General features: G+C 45.8%; 1 protein-coding gene across 2 annotated transcripts in view; it reads left to right on the top strand.

Annotated features, from left to right (window-relative positions):
- DNAJC14 (DnaJ heat shock protein family (Hsp40) member C14) overlaps positions 1–23342 on the top strand; it is a 215996-nt gene that overhangs the window by 168000 nt on the left and 24654 nt on the right. For both annotated transcript variants that reach the window (XM_069653711.1, XM_069653712.1), the window contains exons 4-6: positions 630–749; positions 2350–2510; positions 2694–2796. In XM_069653711.1, coding sequence (XP_069509812.1) covers positions 630–749; positions 2350–2510; positions 2694–2796 — 384 coding nt within the window. The remainder of the gene's footprint in view (positions 1–629; positions 750–2349; positions 2511–2693; positions 2797–23342) is intronic.

Below are 23342 nucleotides of genomic sequence, written 5' to 3' on the forward strand. Positions count from 1 at the left end.
GGGCCCTACACCCCACCCACACTCGGTGCTCTGACAAATTAACCCAAGAGAGTGGCTCTCTCTGCACTTACCCCAGTCTCAACCGACCAGGTGCACTTGACCCCCCCCTCCCCTCCCTCTGACCCTATGTGCACTTGCTCAATCGTACACACCAAGCCTGAAGATAGTCGGTCTGTTCTCCCCGATCTTCACGCCTAATTATACTGTTAAAATTGCAGAATCGCTGTCTGGCCTATTTGCTATATCCCATACTGTTAAATGTATTTATGCACTTACTCTGCCAGTGCAGACTATTATCGTCTCAGATTTTCAAGGGCTCTGATTGACATTCTTTTTTCCCTGTGTTCCCACCCTCCTGGAGCACTTTGAAACACTTGCCTGTGTATAAGTGCCATAAAAATAAACAATACCATACCAGTGCATACTATTAGTTCTGGCTCGGTGGGAGGTGTGGAATCACCAACTAGGAGTGGAACTTAAAGCAGAACCCTAAAATGCTTGTATTTAGCAAAAATTGTATTGGAGTAAAATTATGCCATTCTACCATATGCAGGTAAGCATGATTTCAGCAACCTGATAAGGAAAGAGATGTAGGGTGTGTATTCACCAACTTCTGTTTGTTTCCACAGAAAGCGAATGTCGGAGAGCGAGCTGGCCAAGTCAATGAATGAACTGCTCAGCAAGTTACAGGATGACCTGAAGGAGGCGATGAACACCATGATGTGCAGCAAATGTCAGGGCAAGCACAAGTAAGTCTGCAGCAGAGCCACCTGTACTGAGCTCCAGCACAGACTGGGCAGATCAGCAATACCAATGTTCCACCCGAGTTAACGATATGGCTTAGCTCTGCTTTTGCATTAAACCAGTGTCTTCTTGTGACGTTGAATGAAATGTTGATTGAAGGAGCACTTTGCAAAGAAAGCAGACAAAGTTGTGCCATGGGTGACTGGCAACTGATTGGTCTGCTTTTGGGTGTCTATGGCTTACTGCAGGATGGATGATCTAATCTGTGTGTGTTACGTAGCACAGGATTGTTGATGCGATCTCTGGCCTTCCATGGACACTTAAATTAAATAACTGGTCTGGCTCTGGGGTTACAGATGATGTCGTCCTGATATGGCGAGGGGTTTGAAGATCCTGTATGCTTGGCCAAGCATAGAGGTGTAGGTCCTGTGGGCCAGGACTAGAGTAGGTATTAAAGGTGAAATGGTTTGACAATCCGGTGTGCTTTGAATAGTATGGGGGTCTAATAACCTGTGTGCTCAGACCAGCAGCTTGGGTGTTAATCCTGGCATAGCATATAGCATAGCATGTTTTGGTGGGGAGGTGCACATAATACTGTGTGCTTGACATGTAAGCCGCATACACCGCCCTGGTGTATGCGGCTTATACTGCATGCCTGGCCTAGCACCGGCATGGATGATCATATTTGCCTGGAATATCGCTGGGGTGGCGTGTGCATGTTGATGAACCAAAGTGCTCTATTTGGTTTGGTCAGAGTATCCTTACGACCGGCCAAATGCAGGTCGAAAATGTGCGCCAGACCTTACATGGGCTGAAGATGCTGTGTGTAGCAAAGAATTGTTTGTAATGTGCGAAAGACTGTACCTGGCCTTGCACTGGGCAATTAGGCTACCGATTGGAGCTGGTAAAATAGCTTACTGAGTTTAGCGCACGCATCCTTAGCCTGTTTACAACCTGCCATCAGATGGTCAAATTCAGACAAGGCTGACTGTCTTGCATCCTTTTGAAGTTGATAAAGTGAGTGCTGTTTAGTTGAATAATTGCACCTATTGTTCCAGTGCTTAGAAGCAGGAGGAATCTGGCATAAATCACAATATAAAATCTGATACTGTTAGCATTTATCTGCCTGGCCTATTACTGGGTTCAAGGTGACTTTGCAGGGGTCCGTTCGTTGATATGGATGTGTGGATTCCTTTTTTTGGCAGGTTGACTAAACTTGATGCAAGCTACAAAGGTGCTATGTTGAATACTGAGACGATAAACCTGTGCCTTTCCACCCATATCCCCTTTCATAATTTCCTGTTGGGATGTCTGGTTGCACTTTGAAAACACAACCACATCAAACCTCACTTGCAAGTTTAGATTTTCCCTGGGGGGCAGAGGAACCCTGTGGTGGTAATGCGTTGAGGTTGTTTCTAGACAGTAGGATATGAGGATAACAATGAATAATAAAGGGCATATTGTTACAATCCAAATTGGAAGAGTGTGTATGTGTGTGCTGTTAATGCAACATAACCATTAGTGCGAAGAAAAGTAATGTTTGAATGGGTACTTGGTGGTAGATGGGCTCTCTTTTCTAACTAGCACTTTCTACCTTTGTGTTAGGAGGTTTGAAATGGAGCGAGACCCCCTGGCTGCTCGGTACTGTGCTGAGTGCAGCAAGAGCCACCCTGCTGAAGAAGGCGACTTCTGGGCTGAGTCCAGCATGCTGGGGCTCAAGATAACCTACTTTGCCATGATGGATGGCAAAGTGTATGACATAACAGGTACAGAGACTGTAACACAGCACGTCATTCTCTACGATTGCTGTGCTTGGTCATTCGAAAGTAATGCTCGGAAGCACTGCACATGTTCCCTGTGTACATTCCGATGTCCAGAATCGTCATATACTTTGGCAACATGCAGCTCATTTCTACTAGTGATGTGACCTCTCTTTCCTGTCTCCGCAGAGTGGGCTGGCTGCCAACGTGTGGGAATATCTCCAGATACTCATCGTGTCCCATACCACATCTCGTTTGGCTCTAAGAATTCAGGGGCTACTGGGCGTCCGAGGTGAGCACATCCTATTCTTTTTGTGTTTGTATGGAGGTCTGTCTGCATGGTCTTGGAACAAGGTTTATTTTGTGGAATGATTTGCCATTTTACTTAATATTGGTCTTGTAATTCGTATAGCGATCACATTGATCTTCGCCCTTTATTGGAAGGGTGTTCATTCGGCCTGCATCCTTCAAGCCGAATAAAAGCCTCACTGCACAGAGTATGATTCATACCGTTAGACATTAGACATGGATTAACGCCTTCAGTTTTGGACTGTGATGGAATTAGTGAACTTCTGTCTCTGTAGAGCCGAGAAATGTGCATGTAAAACCTAGATGTGATGGCAAACCATGCCATGTTTCCAGGTAGAGGATGAGCTCCTGCACTCATTTCATCCATTGATACTTAAGCTTGCATATTCCTTCAAAACACTAGGATTGGATACAGCTGAGTTGGATGTGTGTTTTTTTATTTTTTTTATTGGAAGGTAGGTGGGATTTGAGCGAAGAAAAAAGATGCATGCTTTCTGAATCCTCCGAAAACATACACTTTTTAACATAGGAAACAGAATATCACTGTCATCGAGGATTACCTTACAGTGAAATTAAAACATGTTAGAGCCCCGTTTGGTCTTGTTTCCCTATTCCCTACCTGATGAGGCTCACTCCTTCCATTTCTGCACACCACTGTATTTGAATTGTTGCCATTGAGCGAATGTCCCAGCAACACACATTTTACACCTTTCTGCCCTTGACCTTATTGGTGTCTCTTACATTAACCATGCCTATTATTTCGGTTGATAGCAACATGGCAGGAGGTTCACAGTTAATGCCAGAGTTTATTTCTATGCTAGCGGTTGGTAGGGCTTTACAGAGAACTTTATTTTCTAAAGGACACCTTTCTCCCACATTCCTAATTATTTTTGAACTTCTTCGTGGGCAGCTGGGGTTCATAAAAGGTTTCATAGCAACCAGGGAGCACAGCTGTGCCCCAGCTTTGCCACAGCAGCAGTGGTCCTTTGGCGTCCTCTGTACTTAAGAAGCGCTGCAACAGTCCCATGAACTTAGTTTAATTTTTCGACGTTGACTAATGCTAGACAACGGCAGACATCTTTTATACTTTTGGAGTTTGTCTCCCCCTGAAAAATCTTGGGTTTTAAGTCTTGCAGAGATGGCAAGCTCCGTATGTCAGTTCTCCCCAGTCGGCAATTCCTGACCCCATCGGGTCATCAAGATCTTCCCCCCATGCAATTCAAAGCATCCTAATAGCTTGCATGTATGCCAAAATAACAGTAAGTCAGGCAACTGGAGCAGCTGAACTAAAAATGTACTTGTCAGGAAAGATTTACTTTTTGCTACTTTCCCTCCACAAACATCAATGGGACACCCCAACATTTTGCTACTGTATATTATCTGTTCTGACTTTTATAAGCAAGTGAAGCCTTTTTATTTTGATTGCCTTGCTAAACTCATCTGTTTTGGGAGAGCTAATCGGACCCTATGGCTATCGGTGCAGGAGAACTCTGTTCTCCATTATAACATTCTGTAATTTTTTTCCTGCACACATCACAGTAAGGTAATCTGCGGTAGATGCACTTTATTCCTATGACTTTGTTATTTGAAACTTTGTGGTTGTTTCCATGATGTGTCTGGGACGGGCTAGTGGCAGCTAATCATTTCTTATCGTTTTTGTTTTATTGTCTGCCTAATGACATTTAGAGTTTCATGTACTCTAAAATAGTCATTCCAAGAGATTTTTGCTGGTTCCTTGGTTATCTTGTAGTTTGGTCTTCTTCCTGCCCTCACAGGGCCAGATTTGCCTTTAATGGATAGCTCCATCTTTCGTGTGAAATGTTTTTGTGGCCGCATCTGGAGGCTGGGACTGTCTGGTTCCAATCCACATCCATGCCAATGTTGGTCTGTTGCCCTGCATATGTGTCAGCCAGAAGCTGTCAGGGATTGGACAGCCCATGCCAGTGTGAATGGTGCCCATCCTTAGAGTTGGATTCTAAGCAAATTCACAAGCATCAGAAGACATGCATTACTTACCGTAATAGCATTTCTGATGATTGTATCTGCTTAGATTCACATGAGCCCACCCTTCCTTCCCGCTCGTATGGATGAAACATCCTACTACTACTTCTCTCTCTGTACTCGCGATTGTCATAAGGCTCCCTCACTGCAGAAGAAATACAATCGGAGAGACCTCGACGCGTGAGGGATTTTGGCTACACTACATGTCACGTTAGGGATAGTGTTACAGCCATGCCCATGTTGTCCCTTTTCGATCCTCGAAAGACAAGATGCAATACTCTGCGATTACCACTAAATGTCTGACTATATGCACAGCATGTGAATCTAAGCAAATATAATCATCAGAAATGCTATTACCGTAAGTAATGCATGTCATACCCGATCCTGTTACCTGTAAAGGAGGATTGCAGTGTTCAGGGATGTAACTGTAAACAAGTGTTTGCTGAACTTGCAGACATTAAAAAGTTACTATTGGTCATGACAGAAGACCAAGGGAGGGATGAGGGTGGGTCTTATGGGGGGAGCCTTCGAATGGCCCAATGGACGCAAAGGGATCCTACCGACTACCCCTGGCACCCCCTGAGAAGTTGGACATTCAAGGTAAAATGAGCCCTGAAGACCAATCTGTCTCCAACAAACCTGATCATGTGAGACATTCCCAGGGCATTACTCACTGCGAGACAATATGCACCCCAATGTGATACTGCCCCAAGAGGAGTAACTTGCTCACCAGAACAGACCTAGGGAAGGTATTAAAGCCCCCAATACGAATACCATGTACATTACACGGGAGAGCTGGGCTACAAACATAGCAGGAACCCAAGGACGCGGCTTCTGAAACGCGGCCCCTCCGTGTCCAAAGATGGCGCGGTGCTCCGGCTCTGAGCCCCGGAGGAAGGAGGGGCCGTAAGGAGAGCGCAGCGGCACCCCGCGACCCAGGGTGGGAGGCCCCGGCCGGGTCTGTCTCTCGGCCCCGGAATCCCAGTACCAGCACCCCCTTGCCCTCCTGGGCCCCCGCGGGCATTATCTACCCAGAGTTTGCCGCCGGCACCCGGCGAGTGGGAGGAGGGCCGAGTGTGCCGAGCGGGGTAGTGCATCAGCACCCCTGGAAGATCTGTACACACTGTCGGGGTCGGGCTTCTCACCCACCCGGAGCGCCCCGACAGCATCACCGGCCACCTTCTCTCCTCGCGCAAACTGGACCCGCTCACCAGACGGCCCAACGAGGAGGCTCCTTGCTTCTGGGACCGTGGGCAGTTTACAGTAAACCTGGTCCTACAAACATATCTTGGTTGCTGCCTCGCTCATCTGACATTTGGCCCAAGCGCTCTTATAGCAGCTGTTTGCCCGCTGCTCCAGAGCCACCAGAACTTTCACTGGCTGCACACTGCTGCCTGTGCCCATCAACACATCACATACCGGCAGAGAAAATCACTGCATCAAGGAACTCTGTGCACACGTTGCGCGCTCAGCACACCTCAAGATGGGCACCCGGTAAACCCCATTATCACCTGTAAGTCTTGGTGGACACCTCTACATACGCGCTGCTTCTGCATATCAACAGATACTAAGGAACTCTACATTACCGAGCGGCGCCAGATCTGGCAGCCTGCCACCCTCACTACTGGCCTCGGCTTGGTGCCTCCCACAGCAGCACATCCGATCCGCGGTGCCTTGCTCTTAAGCTGCACGCACCTGGGACACGGCGGTCCTCGGGGCGTTTGGCCCCCCGCTGCCAGGATGCTACAGCAGCTGGCAGGCCCCTACGACCACACAAAGAACACAGCCCAGACCCACAGAACGGTGCACAGCTCGGATCACTGTATTGGCTGGTGGGCCCGGACCCTGCTAGTGTTCCTCCGCTGTACCAGACAGGGACACACTGAACCCCCTGGGGTCTACTTTCCCCTTCCTTGGGGCACACACTACAGAAGGAAGCGCAGAGAGACTGCAACGAATTCCCCGCACTAGGACCGAAGGCACTACGCCATATTGCGAAAGCTAACCTGTAATCACCCCCCATCTGCCAACTGCCTCCCGCCTCAGCCTCCAGGTGAACCTAGTGTCAACCCACTACCGCACTTGGGAGCTCTCTCTACAGCAGTCACCTATGACTCACGATTGGTGACTGGACCCTCGACTGGATCCCAGGTGTCGAAGAGATCGCCCCACCCAGCAGATGAGCCGGTGCACCACAAGTAGCTATGCCGAACATCAAGGGCAAAACTAAGAATACCATTATGGAGTCCTTCACGGCAGGCAAACCCAAAGACCTGGACCAACAGGACAAGGAACCCGACCCCGGTCCTACAGCATCTGTGGAGAAAGATGAGGACAACCAAATCTTGGAGGCCATCAGTGGGCATACGTGATTTTGTTGCAACAAGACCTACGCAACCTCACAGACCGCGTTTCCACCACGGAAGCAGCGCAGAAGGAGTCGGCTGAGTCCCTCAAAGACATACTAGGGAAGAGTCCAAGAGCTTGAGAAACGCAACAAGTTCTTGGAAGAAAGAGCTGAAGATGCCGAAGGGCGCTCCAGAGGCAATAACGTGCGCCTTCTTGGAATTCCCGAGGGAATGGAAGGTCCCAACCCCACCAACTTCATAGAAACCCTCCTACAGCAAGAAATAGGTGCTGCCCACCTCTCAAAATGTTTTGCAGTCGAGCGAGCGCACTGGACCCTGCAGAAGAAGCCACCACCGGGATCCTACCCACACCCCATGATAGCCAAAATTCTGAAATTCCAAGACAGGGAAATTCTCCCAGGAAGGTGGGGGAAATCAAGAGGCAATGCCAAGTTCGCCATCTACCCTGACTATACGCCTTTAATACAAAGGGCAAGGAATTCTTTTGTTCCAATTAAGGCCAGACTGCGCCAGTTAAATATCAAATACATGCTAATGTATCCTTCGAGGCTCAAGATAATATACGAAGGCAGAGCAATCTTTCTGGAATCTCCGGCGGCGGCCACTATGTGGCTAGAGCACAATAGCCTGACGGACGGCGAGGAGATGACACCGTGACTCGCCCGCCAAGTCTACAGCACAGGATCACCCAACAACAAACGGACGGCGCAACGTAAGACATGGTTTACATAACACAAGGCAGGAGGGAGTCGGCCCACCAATCCGACCTCAAACATCCCCCCAGCGAACGGACTCGCGACAGCATGGTGCTGACGCATTACACCCGCTCAAGATGACCTGGAAAGGCCTTGGCAAAGCGGGGGCACCCAAGCAAAGCAGTAAACTGCACGACTGCTGGGTGCAGTTGGTCCATTTGGACAAGTTTGGTTTGTTTTTTTTGTTCTCAAAGGTCAAAAGGTCCTATAGTCCTCAACACAATTACTTTACGGGGCTGAGGGGCACATCACAACCGGCCAGGGGGCCAACTCTGCAAACATGGCAGCCGACATCAAGATATTGATGTGGAACGTCAGGGGAATGAGGTCCTACATGCGCAGAAACAGAATAAAATCCTTTTTGAGACAGAAGCTTGTTTTCATCGCAATGCTCCAGGAAACACACCTCACTGCGGAGGTAGACTCTTGTATCCCCGACTGGTGGGGTGGTCAGGGCTTTGGAACAACATACTCCAAATACGCCAGGGAGTCCACACATGGATAAGCGGCAAGGTGCCTTTCAAACTCTGGTCAAAGGAGGCAGACCCGGAGGGCAGGTACCTCATACTCTGAGGATGTATCGAACAGAAAGAGGTGGGCTTGGTCAACACGTACCTCCCCAATTGTGGAACTGCAGCGTACCTCACCAAACTTTAATCGAAGCTAGCCCCCTACAGAGAGGCGACTTGAACTGCGTCAGTGACCCTGCTCTCGACAGATCCGCTCCTCCGACGGTACCAACGAACCAACTTTCCTCCACCCTATGGAAAAACATACAAGAACTGGACTTGTCGTAGGTGTGGAGCGAACTGCATCATGAAGGTAGGGAATTATCATACTACTCGTCCCTGCACGAGGTTTACACCTGTATAGACTACCTGCTGATAGACAGAGCACACCTCTCTCAAATAGAATCTGCCTCCTGCCTAGGCAGCACCATATCTGACCACTCCCCGCTCCTTATGGTATGGAAACCGAAAGGCCCCAGGCCCCCCATACCGATGTGGCGGATGCCAACGGACGCCCTAACGGACAGGGCGTTCAAAGAGGAGCTTCGCGACACAATAGTGGAATACATGGATAACAACGTAGGAACTGTGAACAGATGGAGTACTCTCTGGGAAGCCCTGAAAGCTGTAGTAAGGGGGGGGGGTCATAGCCAGTGTCGGCGGGATCAGGAGGACGCTCAAGGAAGAACTAGAGGGCGCGGAGGAGAAGATCAAACGACTGGAAGCCTCGCCTGATAAATCCACAGAACTTGAAAGAGAAATGGCCACAATAAGGAAGAATTGCCAAGAAGCGTGGGCCAGACTAGCTAAATTTGACTATGCCACAAAAATCACCAAGACCCACTCGGAGGGAGACAAACCAAACAGTCTACTCTCGTGGCTGTGCAAGAAAGAGAATCCGAAAACCCCAATCTTTGAAATCCACGACCAGACAGGTACTACACATACTACACAAACAGGGATTAACGGGGCATTCAAAGGCCTCTACTCGCACTTATACAGCCACAATACCATGATTCCCCAAGATGACATCTACGATACACTGGACGAAATAGGCCTCCCCACACTAGAGGATACCCAAAGGGAAACACAAAATCAGGAGCTCACAACCGAAGACATACAGGAGGTGATTAAAGCGATGTCCACCGGTAAAACCCCTGGGAGCGACGGATTACCCCCAGAGTTCTACAAAACGTTTGCAGCTGAGTTAACCCCAATTTTACACGAAGTCTACAAGGAAGCCTTCGAACTTGGGGTGTTACCAGACAGTATGAATGAGAATCTAGTGATTCCCATACCCAAACCCGGGAAACCAACCACTGAGTGTGGCTCGTATAGACCTATAGCCATCCTTAATTATGACGTAAAAATCCTCACTACCGTACTCGCCAACAGATTATCCAAGGTTATTGGGGCCCTAGTACACGAGGATCAAAATGGGTTTGTCCCGGGCCGTAGCACAGCAGCAAACCTGCGCAAGCTACAACATATTATAGCACACACAACAGGCTTGCAAGAATCCTACGCAGTAATCTCCCTAAACGCCATTAAAGTGTTTGACTCCATATACTTGGAGTGGCTCCTAGCCACCCTGAAACAATTCAGCTTGGGCGGCTACTTCATCCACTTGGTCGAGATTTTATACAATACACCAAGGGCGAGGGTAAAAACCGGAAGTACGGTGTCTGCACCTTGGGATATACAGAGAAGCACCAGGCAGGGATGTCCCCTCTCCCCAATGTTATACATCCACTATTCCATACCGGCCACCTTCTTTCGGCAGCTGGACACACTACTGAAGGACTTGGTGTCGGGGAGTTGCAGACACAAGCTCGCACTTGGCACATTAACACTTCCATATAAGTCAGGCGGAGTTCAACTCCCGGATCTAGAAAGATACTTCCTGGCTACCCAACTCACCTTTGTGGCCAGGTAGCTTGCGGATGACTCCACCTCGGAGACTGGCCTCTTGAGCCACTTGATCGCACCGGTGCTACTAAAGGAAATTCTCTGGGTCCGCTGGAAATACACGGCGAAAGTTCCCCTGTTCATCCAGCTGGTCCACAAAGTATGGGATAGAGTGCTGAAACTGCAGAAGTTAAAGAACCCATACTCCACGGAGACACCACTCATTGCCGACATCTGCTCTAATAGAGATGAACTGGCGCTGATAAGACTATGGGAAAGGCATGGCGTCTACATCTTGGGAGACATGTACAAAGGAAACTCCTTTCGAGAACTAGACTCCCTAGTAACTGAGGATGAACTTCCGAAGGGCAAGCACCTTCGTTACCGGAGAATCAGGGAAGTGGCTAAACAAAAATGGAGCGAATGGCCACAGGAACCAGAACCGGACCAGTCCCTCACCCTAATGCACAACCTTGGTGACGGCTGGAAAACAACCTCCAGGATATACGCACAGCTCACTGACGGGCCTAATATCAAGAGCGAAGCACTAAAGAGCTTATGGGAAACAGACCTGGGAACAAGCATTACCGAACAGGAATGGGAAAGAACCCTACAGTTTTCCAGAGAAGTGTCAAGAAATGCGAGATTCAGATTAATTCAGCTGAACGTGCTTCACAGAACTTACATGACCCCTAGCAGAATCGCGAAATTTAGCAATCTCCTGGCTCCACCATGCCCCCGATGCAATCTGGAAGATGCGGGAATGGCGCATATGTTCTGGAGCTGCACAAAGATGCAGAATTTCTGGACCAAAGTTGAACAAGCGTGCAGGAAAGTCGGTCTGACCCGATACAAGTGGACACCTAAGGAATGCCTGCTAGCATCCTACCCCCGGTTAAGCAAGGTTAGACACATTGTCAAACTCATGGACATGGCCTGCATACAAGCTAAAAGGGCAATTGCCATGACATGGAAATCCCCAACGGGCCCTTGCTACACTAAATGGCTTAAGGAACTAGAACACTGGTCCAAAGCGGAAACCATGCTATGGGGAGAAGGAATAATAAAAACCGGAGAAGGTCCAGTCATGACATATGAAGCCTGGAAATCACTGCTAGGGGACATGTTCCACCCGTCGGATGACAAACCCCCATGAACAATACCATGCTGGCCGGCAAAACTGGACATATAAATGGAACTAAAACCCAGGATTACCAGATCTACCCCACCCAGTAAACGCAGCTCCCCCGAGAGACAGACTATACACCTACTCCGCTCTGCTGCCAGAGAAGCTCCAGAGGCATACCCGGACCTTACAACCTCAGTTGTTTGTTTAAGGTTTTGTTGTTCGTTGGCATTCTTCCCTTCCCTCCTCCCCGTACCCTTCCTCCCTTTACCCCTTCCCATTCCACAATCTCCAGAAGCATTTATAATTTGACTGTTTGCTGTAAATTTGAAATGCCAATAAAAACATTTTAAAATAAATATAGACCTTTCCCAAGGGAAAGCATGACCAGTAACTGTGTCTTCGGGAGGCCAAGGAGGGCTATAGTATTTCTTTGCGGGGTATTGAAATGACTTCCCAACCAGCGTGAGAAACAAGGGATGCTCTCTCTAATAAATGCTTGCCCTGGCCCCGTACTGTAAGGGGCTGTACTTTGGTGACTAGAGAAGCTATAGTGAGCTGCCATAGAGGTGGCCATTTCTGTAAATCCGTTAAGCTGGAATTTTGGGACCAAAGAGTGGCCATTGGTATTCTGGCCAGAGCTCGAAACCCTGTCTGGACAGCAAACAGCAGAATTGTATAATTGGCTCCTTTCCTCATTTGAATACAACTCTACCTGGACATTTCCCACAAAACTCTGTCTTATCTGGTGTAAACTTGGGAGGATAGTTCAGGGGCAACGTGCTCGCCTTGGATGCAAGACAACACAGAGCACCACAGGTTCGATCCCCGGGTCTGCACTTAGAAACCTCAGGTTATTTATAACGTGATTAATACCCAATCATATCATATAACCTAACACCACAGTAGAAAAGGACAAATGGCAACCATAGTGGCTCTATACTTAAGGGATCTTGATTTGTTTTGTGAAAATAGAAAAGGGGATTCTCCCATTACTGTGCCCTGTGGCGAGCAGTAGGTTCTGGGGATCAAGGCTGATGCTTTATTGACCAATGTGTCTTTTTTTAAAATCTTTCTTGACATGATTTATTGTTAAAGTAATCATTCTGTTATGTTAGGATCTACTTTGGCCTGATGGACGAATAAAGTTTCTTGATGATGACATAGCATAGGAGCCAATGTGATGTGACGTTATATCTGTAAAGCTGCAACGGGAGTTCAGTATATACATGTACTACTGTTAATGGACATTTGTACCGCGCACTATCACCACCCCACCGGAGTGGTCCCCTGACGGCTCTAAAAGAGGAAGGGAGGGTGAGTTAGTGGGAGGAAGCAGGAAAAGTGCAAGAGAGCAGTGATGTGCTGTTGACGGCCACAGCCCGGTGGGTCAGTTGGCTGGGCCTGGGGTGTTTGCAGCCGGTAGTCCACATGTACTGTTGTGGAGGTCTGTGTGTTTTTGTTTTGTGTTGCAGTGTAGCGATGCTTGTGCGGTTTGTTGTGCTGTAGGTTTGTTGTTGTGTTTGGTTTGGAGTTTGAGAGGTTTGTGCTGTGCAGAGGTGGAAATTAGTAGAATTGGTTAGTTGGCATCTCTATCCTGAATTGAGGTGCTGGGCTTGCGAGGTCTCTCCTGATGCTCCTCTGTCCTGATCTGGGCCCATCTTGCACTAAGGTCCCTTTCACATCTGGCCCCCACCTCAACCAGCCTCCATCACAACCCCTCCTGTCCTCCTTTCCTGCTCTTGTGGCAGTGCACCTGTCAATGTCCACCAATGTGTCGATCTACAGAAAAGGGCTGATTCACAAGTGGGTCAAGCAGTGCTTTCTCTGCTGCCTGCCCACCACCTACCTCAGGTACTGCTTGCTTATCTATGCTAACCATGTGAATTTTAAGCAGATTTGCAAGCCCCAGAAGACAAATATTACTTACCCAGTAGTCGTCTTTCTCTGGCTTGTATCTGCTTAGCATCACACGCACCTGCCCTGCCTCCCAACTGTGAAGCAACAGGACGGTTAATAATGTGTTGGCCTCCACCTTATTTGACAGATATGAATATCTTGGTGAGTTCTTATTAACATTTCCTTTCCATCATTGTGAAGTGTCTCAATAAACCTGGGCTTTTGTCTGTAGGACAATTGGGCTTCTAATCACTGTTTTGGTGGATTGATGCATTCAAAGCAAAACAATTTGGATTACTGCTTCAGTGTGAGAGCTTACAGTGGTTCTGGCTTCTTTTAGGCATACATTATTTGAGCGTATGTCATTCTATGATATTGATCTCCTTTCGTGGAAAGCTGCCTTTCTTTTGTGTACAGCTCAACATAGTGAGAAACCAAGCTACAAACATAATTAGCCATTGATCATCATATAAACGTCCACATGGGTAACTTAGTACTACATACAGTCCCATCCTTTAGTCCTGAGGCATTATCAGATTTCTGCATTAATTGGGACTTGCTTCTCCCAGTCTAGTTGACGTGACCTTAGGATGCTTCCAAGCACTCTGTTTTATTTGGAGACCTGCTCTTTGTCCCGTATGGTAGACTCTCTCATGATGAAGGCAGTTAGAGTAACCATCGCCTGTTAGGTTGTTTCTTCATGGAAATTAGCCAACAAACAATGTTAAGCTTGTTCCACTCGGAATAAGGAAACATAAGTGATTATCAAAGGTATTAGGGGAATTTTCCTTGGGCGTGTTTCCAGTATCCAGGTACTCTCCTGATTCACGGGTAAGTATATCGGCCTCACAAAGGGGTTAGGCTGGTAGAGCAGCCCAATCCTAACTTTTTGGAAGTAAGCAGGGTGCTCAGAAGATACAGCCAATACTTTTATACATAGACAATAAGGGAATGTCCGCACAATCTGTTCTATGAAAAATATAATTTTTATATAGAAAAAGCAAAGATAAACATCACTACATTTACAGGCAAGTACAACTTGCTGTTAGGACAGTTTTTCTAAAGTCCGCCCAAAGGGACTTTATAAAACTATACCTTGGGCAATACAGAAATTCCAACTCTTAGTAAGGGACTGTACCACCTGATATTATGGTAGCAATGACAGAGAAGCCAGGCTTATTTTAGGAGGGAGAGAGGGTTGTAGGAAGGTACAAATAACTTGCAGCATACTTGTGGTCCAAAGAAACACTTATATACAGATCAATTGTAAAAATAATGGTTTATTTTATACATACACAGGCAAGGAGAATTCCTTTGAAAGATAAGTACTATAAGTCATAAACACAATATAAAAAGCAACACAATACTTATGTTAAGTAAACCAAAGTATATAACCACATTTAGCATAGAAGTATGCAATTCAAGGTGAGTAAAACCCAGTGTTATTGTTGGACACGATTGAATGCAATACCGTTTGGGTGCACTACAACAACCCTGACCTCCTGGCAATAGGAACCCAACCTTTGGTATAAGTCTGTACTACACAGGTTGTTAGCGTTTTGAGCAGCCAGGCTTATCTAAAGAGGGGTCAATGTGAACTGTAGGGGAGTTAGTTTCACAGTGCCAAGTATTCAAATATACTCTTACACATAAGGTTTCTTGATTAAACAATTATTTAACAGTCAGTTTGAATAAGCCTTCCTCAGAAGGGAGCAATATAAAGCAACACACAAATACACTTCAGAATACACACTCTTAGTTTTCTAATTCAGCAAATAACCATTTGGGATGGCCCACAGACACTGCCTACACCCTCAGGTGACTTCAATAGTTAGGGTGCTGGGGACATTAATCTATCACTGTTGCATTTAGGGCAATACTTACGAGTGTGTCAAAGAAACAGATTATTAGAATAACACAATAGATTGCACAAATATTCTGAAGCAGGTGAGTACTTTTGATAACCCCCCACGCCCCAATGCAAAGTTAGTTAACCCCTTCCTAGAAGGACGGCTGAACGCATAGTCAGAGGGAAGAAGAGATATTCAGGGAGCCAGGCTAGGCCAAAGTCAATTGGACAGAAGTCAAGGTGAGCTGAAGCACTTCTTGCAGGTAGGTCAAAGTCTTGCACAATGTTGTAGAAGTCTTTGTCGAAAATAAGAAATAAAAGTAGGGCCACAAGCTGATTAGGCTTATGAAGTAAAGAAGCTGACAGCAACTCTACAGAGCAACCAAGATGAGTCTCAGCAGAGGACAAACAAGGTTACAACAAGAGGTAAGTTCTCTTAGACTACAGTACCTTTGGTTAGAAGAAAAGGGCTTTGGCTGGCTTCTGTTTCTGTGCAGCTCTGCAGATCCTGTTTTCCTAGGCCTCAGTCGTGGGGACAAGAGGGAGGACGTCTGGAGGACTCCTGCAGTGGGATGGTCGGCGACAGAAAAGGACCAACTTCTATTCAGTGGCATTTCGCGGTTTCAGCACCTCGCGTCTAAGCAAATAGCATCACTGCAGACTCTTGGCTGTCGAGATGGTCTTTCCTTGCATCTGGGGGTCCAGCACTCTGAGGTGGTTGAAGCTCGGTCAGTCCTGCTTTCTGGGAGTCCGGAGGATCTTCCTGGAGCTCTTGGCCAACTAAAAAGCAACGCACACGAACTGGACAAAGGGGATAATAAGTAACCCCTCCCGCACCCTATTGTAAGATAGTGTGTGCTGGGTCTAGAAAGTTACAAATGTAAGTAAAGTCAATTTCACTTTACTGCTCTTGGAAACAGTAGTTTATCCAAGAGCAGGTATTTAAACCTTGGGAAATCTTAAAGACTTCCCTGTGCCACTGCACGGACGGTGCTGTTTGACGCAATGTAAAAAGATGATGCCTATGAAAATGAGACACCACAACCAAAAGAAAGTGTTCAAATCACATTAAAATACATGAGTGGGAAAAAGGGTCTGGCACTCTCTCTCCTACTTTTCAGAATGGCACTAAGCAATTCACAGGTAAGTAATAACTTTGTAACACTTGTAACTTGTTCTATTTCAGGAATATGCAGTTACAGCACTAACGCATAGCAAGAAAGTACTTTGCAACACTTGTTATAATTTCTACACAGAGGCCTTATACTTTAGAAGTGATTTCCTAATCTAGAGCATGAGTGTTCTCAGAGGCAGAAGGGGGACACTGGTGGTCCAGTGGCCAACATTAGGCAGGTCAGGATAAGGCACAAATGCAGGAGAGTCAGAGTTCCAGCAGTTTTTTCATCTGACAAGTAAGACATTAGAGTTAGTTGAAGAGTTCAGGGACTTCATAGAAGGCTCCCTACATGTGTTTCAGCATTAGGCCTGGGCGAACTCCCAACTACACTAATCACCACCCTAGCAACACAGGAGCCACACAACTTCAGTTGAGTATTTACCCAAAAGCCACACAGTACCTCAGCAGTGAAGAAGAGCTTGCAGACAGATGCCTTCACAAGGTATCGGGTAATAATGTCCCCATACATAATGTTGCTGGGAAAAGCAATTGGCGACATTATATGTGGGGACGGGTTGCAGGGATGTCCTCTGCTCCCCGCATGTTCAATGTAATAATGTCTCCTCAAAGAACTGTGACTTTTTTGTCAGGAGACATTTTTGCAGGGACATTACTTCATGGAACCCTTCACAATGCAGCAGCACAAGACGCAGACTCTGGATTTTTGCCCGTGGTGACGAAAGAAAGGACACTGGATGGGAAATTGCAGCCGTCGGGTAGAAGGACTCCCAGCAGAAGATTCTTCGGTGCTTCACACGGCTCTGTGGATGAGGCACCCTTTTCAAGGTACCAGATGCAGAATGGTTGTCCTCTGATCGTTTCGCCTCGCTATCTCGGTCCAGCACCCTCATGAAGGGACCTCAAAGAGTGCACTCTTACTTTTCGAGGTCCAGCAGGAGTCCACTGAAGTTTCAGGGAGATTTGTTCATCGGTGGTTATTGCACAGCACTCAGCCTGGAGGTCCCAGGTTTTTGACAGTTTGCAGCCCAGGAAGGTCACAGATATTTCTGCTATGGCTTGAAATGCAGGTCAATAACAGTAAGAGTCAGAGGGCTTCCGCTCTCTGTCTGTGTCCAAACAGTTACAACACAAAATAGACATTATCTATTTAATTTTAAAATATTTATACCTAGATCTCAGTCCCTACCGATACATTTCTTGCCCTGTGTGTGAATAACTCATACCCCCCTAGTAAAGCATACCCATGCCTAGTTGGTGATGGTGCGCCGCCTACAAGGGGTATGTGAATTCTGGCCCTCAACTCTCTCACCACTTTCCTAAACTCTGGTAGTGGATGCACAAATCTTGGAGATCGGTGTCTTCGTTTATTGGTACTGCCTCCAATCTATGTGTCTTATATTTAAAAACGATATATATGTTAAGACCCAGCCGGGTCAAAACACCAGCTGGATAGAACTGTTTCTTTCAACAAGTAAAATAACTTCATATTATTTAGGACATAGAAAATGATGGTTTGATATTTACAAGCCCATTCCTCAAGTTAGTGTAGGGTCTTGGAGTTGTAGTCATCAGCCTAACAACTCTATAAACAAGTTAACCGGTTTCGGCGGATCTTATGACTAGCCGCCGCCTTCAGGACAGAGAATTATGCATTCTCATTGGCACCATGATTTCTTCAATAGTATCCACATCTTTAAAGATTTGTAGGAGGTGCTTCGGATAACCCACGGGCATCTGGCTTGTGTCCCAATCCCTATACGGTTACAAAAAGGACAGGGGGAAATTATAAGTGCGGGGAAGGACAAAGAATATAGGAACAGTCTCTTAGATTGAAAGGATATTACCATAGTTTTCACTTTCTATCATTAGGTCTTGGCGGGTGCCACTATGTTTTTTTAGCGTCTTCCTGCGTTGGTGACCTGTAAGAAAGGTAACTTAGTATGTCTTATACTTCACCGGATATTGTGTATATCTATTTTTGGCATATCAGTTACTCGTATTTCTGAAAAAGTACCTGTCCGGTCAGGGTCCCACAACTTAGGCTCTGAGGCGGGTGTGGTTAGGTATTGGATGTCTACTATCTCCAGTCTCCTCCATTTGTTCCTCGTGGTTATCCCTGTGGAGTTAAACCACAGGAGAGTTTAAAATCTATTGTGCTGGGGGATCACACTGTAAATAGCAGCGGAGATGGAATATAACTCCAGTCACTCATATGTATTATAGTCTCCCAGTATGGTTAGTGGTATCAATAGCCAGTCATTCTACAGCACCAGTGCCCGCCTAATGCTAATCACCGGTTTTCCCGTGTGGCTAGCGTGCATGTAATGCCTGTGGCTGGACATAACAATCAGAGTGAGAAATGAGTGCACACCACTTTATGCCAAGTGCATTTTCTATTCGTGCCACTCATAGAGCAGTGCCAAAAACACTCGGGCAATGCTCTAGTAGTGGCCAATTAAATAGATCCGATCTGTAACTTATTCGGAACTTATAGCGGGCAAAGGCCGTAATAGTGATTTCTAGTCTCGGTTCCAAGTGTGAACAGTCCAGGATCTCTTACCTCTCAATTGCGGGGTAATCTCTCTCGTAATGTGGTTGTTCGTGAATCGGCCGTGTTCACGTCTGCCACTTTAATTATTTCATGAAGAGACGGGGGCCGTATTCAATCACGTGTGAGTACAGAACTACTACAATCCCCCAGAACTGATGGGAGATGTAGTTCTCTCTCATAATTCGGCTGTTCATACAGCGGCCGCGTTCGCGTCCGCCATCTTTGTTGTTTCATAAACAGACGATGGTCGTATTTAGGTCACTAATGGAGGCAGAACTGCTACGATTCCCTACGGATGATGGGAATTGTGGATGTCTCGTGCCTGCCATTTTTATTATTTTGTAAACAATATTCGATCACATACGGGGGTAAAACTAATGCAATCCCCCCAACAACTGATCGAAGATGTAGTCCTCTCTCATAAGCTGGGTGTTCATAGAGCGGATGAGTACGCGTCCGTTACTTTTGTTTCATCAACAGACGGTGACTATATTAAGATCGCTAGCGGGGGCAGAACTACTACAATCCCCCAAGGCTGATGGGAAATGTAGTTGCCTCGCTACTCTAAGTCCAATGAATTGTTACATTGCGTATTGGCTCCATCAGTGCCTAATTTTGTGTAGTTTACCAGCATTACAAATGGGACACAAGAAAGTGTCTTTTGTGGGTGCATGATGTGTATTATGTTACAATCCTGTGGTTTCACAGATTCATACATTCCACGATTCAACCCACTGGATTTTCTTGATTTTGATTTTACATCAAACAAAGAACACATGGCTCTTATCTGTTCTTATAGTGTAATAATGATTTTCGTATCATGGGGTTGTTAAAAATCCGACATTATATTGTTATGGGCTAATAGCCCCACAGGTCCGGTAAAGCTGCGTGACTCTATGCAGAGGTTTTGTTTGATTTGTTAAGGGCTGTGGCATTATTACTGCTGATAGAGTACCCAGTAACTCTAATTAGTGCTGATTCTTGGGTTAACGCAGTTACTGCCTGGTTTATTGCGTTAGATATGGTGTCACCCAGGGTTCCAATGGCTATAGATCAAATTCAAACGCCAATTGTGTGGTTTGTGTTTTTGGCAAAAGGATTGTGCACCAAGTAATTCACTGCACTGCCAGGGTTTGCCAGCAGATTTCTTCATTTAGGCCAGTCTTGTGGCTTTGCAGTCTAAAAATCCACATTTGTTCCCTTCGCAAAAGCATTGCTGATATATTACCTCCTCTTTTAGGTACCAACACCTTCTCTAAGATGGTCCATGTTAGCTCATTTTCTGAATGTCCTTTTTTCATGTAGTGCTCCACGAGTGGGGCAGTACATCTTTTAGTTCTGATATTGGATCTATGTTCGCAAATGCAGGTTTTTATGGTTCTTGTGGTCATGCCAATGTCCCTCATCTTGCAAGGACAGCAAATTTGGTACACCACATTGGTTGTGTTACAATCAGTGAAGGTCCTCTGTTCCCACAGGTGTTTCCATCCAATATCTATTGTAACTGTGCATTTTGTGAATTGGCACACTGAACAATTCCCACAGGGGGCGTGTCCCACCATTCTTGGTGTATTCCAGATGGTGTTAGTCTCCGGGGGTTTCATTTCTTGGTAGGTGTGTGTAAGGCTATCCCTGAGATTTTTCCTTCTTTTTATTGCAAAGAGAGGTTCTGGTAGAGTGTTGTCATCGTCTACATTGAGTAGGTGCCATGATTTTTGAATTTCCTTTTTGAGAAGATTGACCACGGGTGAGTGACTAAAGACTGCTGTAATTACATCCGGTCTCCTTTCTCTTTTCCCGTGTTGTGTGAGGGTGACAGCTCTGGGTATGTTCCTGGCCCTTTTTACGGGCTTGTCTTATTATTTTCTGAGGGTACCTCCTTTCCTTCAGATTGGATGTTAGTATTTGTGCTTGTGTATCATATTCTTCTTTAGTGGTGCAATTCCTCCTGAAGTGGAGGAATTGTCCAAAGGGCAAGTTTTCCTTCAGGGTTCTTTGATGGAAACTGGAGTAGTCTAACAGAGAATTCCTGTCAGTAGGTTTGCGGAACACCGTGGATTCAAAATAGTGTCCTGTTCTTTTGATACGAAGGTCTAAGAACGCTGCTTCAGTTTTACTTGCTTCATGAGTAAATCTGAGGAATGGGTCTAAACCGTTGATCCATGTGATAAAATTGGTAAGGGTATTATGATCTCCTTCAAAAAACATGAGAATGTCATCGATGTAACAACGCCAACTGACAATATGTTTGAAAAAAGGATTATTCGCAGGGTATATATATTTATCTTCAAAGGAGGCAACATATAGGTTAGCCAGTGTGGGAGCGAATGTCGCTCCCATAGCTGTCCCGGCTATTTGCTCATAATATGTGTCTTCTTTTAGGAAATAATTTTTGATGAGCGCAATCTCTGCTAGTTGTAGAATCAGATTGATTGGCATGTCTAAGTTGTCTATTTTTTCTGTCGGGACCTTTTCGATGACTCTCAAAGTTTCTTGTTGAGGAATCTTGGAGTACAGTGATTCTATGTCCATAGTGACAATGAATAGATCTGGATTGTCTAAGATGAGATTTTCAAGGTACACAAGAATTGCTGTTGTATCTTTTATGTAAGATCGCATCTTTAAGACCTCATCTTTGAGAAAGAAATCGGCAAACTGAGACAGAGGTTCCAATATAGAGCCAATACCCGATACTATCGGCAATATCCCTTTATGAATTTTGGGGAGTGCGTAAAATGCGGGACATTTCGGATGTTTGGGACTTAAAAATTCTGCTTCTTTGGAACTAATATGGCCTTCTGCCTCTGCTTCCTCAATAATGGCGTTTATCAGATTTCTTAATCTTTCTGTTGGATCACTCCCCAATTTTCTGTATGTGTTAGCGTCTTCAACTAAGACATTCACCATCTTATAATCTATTTTGTTCATGATGACGATTGCTCCTCCTTTATCGGCAGACTTTATTATGATCTTATCATTAGTTCTTAATTCGGACAGGGCTATTCTCTCTTTCTTGGTCATGTTATTATAGTATGTCCGTTGCTCCTTCTCAATAGTCCCGAGTTTCTTCAAAATGATTTTCTCGAATGTCAAAGATTCTGTTATAGCATGTGGAGGGGGATAGAAGGTGGATTTGTTGTGCAGTTGTGTAACATCTCGTGCTGTCTCATGAGTATTTTTAGCAAAATATTGTTTGAGCCGAATTTTTCTCATCAATTGGGTCAATTCTATTCTAGTTTGGAAGGGGTCATGTGCTGCTGTAGGTACAAATGAGAGCCCCTTCTCCAGTACCTGTAGTTGATCTTGTGTTAACATTATGTCTGAAAGATTCCCAACTAGAGATTCTCTCTCTGAGTTCTCTAGATTAGGACTTAATCTTGGGGTTGGTGTTGATCGTACCACCCTCTGGCGCGGTTCCTGGTGACTATGGGGGACTGGTCTTGCCACCACCCTCTGGATCTGCCGCGTCCTTGTGGGGCCTGAAAACCCTGTGTTTTCCCCCCTCGATTTTGTTCTTGATCCTCAAAGCGTAGTGTTTTGTTCGATCTACCTTTATCGGAACTCCCACTTGAGAAATTCCAGTTGCCTGGCCTTGGTCTATTCTTTGATTGAAACTGTCTACCTCTCGTAGGGCCATTATTATTCGGGACATTGGTGTTCTTTTCTACTTCCTCATAGTATTCATTGGTGGTGTATGGATATTTTTTATCGTGGGAAAAAAGCCACAATGTCCTTTTTCAATTTAATGACTTTCTAACTAAGGTTATATCCTTTCAATCTAAGAGACTGTTCCTATATTCTTTGTCCAACACCGCACTTATAATTTCCCCCTGTCCTTTTTGTAACCCTATAGGGATTGGGACACAAGCCAGAGGCCCGTGGGTAATCAGAAGCACCTCCCACAAATCTTTGAAGATGTGGATACTATTGAAGAAATCATGGTGCCAATGAGAATGCATAATTCTCTATCCTGAAGAAGGCGGCTAGTCATAAGATCCGCCAAAACCGGTTGACTTGTTTATAGAGCTGTTAGGCTGATGACTACAACTCCAAGACCCTACACTAACTTGAGGAATGGGCTTGTAAAAATCAGACTTCATCATTTTTTATGTCCTAAATAATATGAAGTTATTTTACTTGTTGAAAGAAACACTTCTATCCAGCTGGTGTTTTGACCCGGCTGGGTCTTAACATATATATAGTTTTTAAATATAAGACACATAGATTGGAGGCGGTACCACTAAACGAAGACACAGATCTCCAAGATTTGTGCATCCACTACCAGAGTTTAGGAAAGTAGTGAGAGAGTTGAGGGCCAGAATTCACATACCCCTTGTAGGCGGCGCACCATCGCCAACTAGGCATGGGTATGCGTTATTCACACACAGGGCAAGAAATGTATCGGTAGGGACTGAGATCTAGGT

The sequence above is a fragment of the Ambystoma mexicanum genome, chromosome 3q, assembly GCF_040938575.1.
Source record: "Ambystoma mexicanum isolate Mex_15411 chromosome 3q, UKY_AmexF1_1, whole genome shotgun sequence".
NCBI lineage: Eukaryota > Metazoa > Chordata > Amphibia > Caudata > Ambystomatidae > Ambystoma > Ambystoma mexicanum.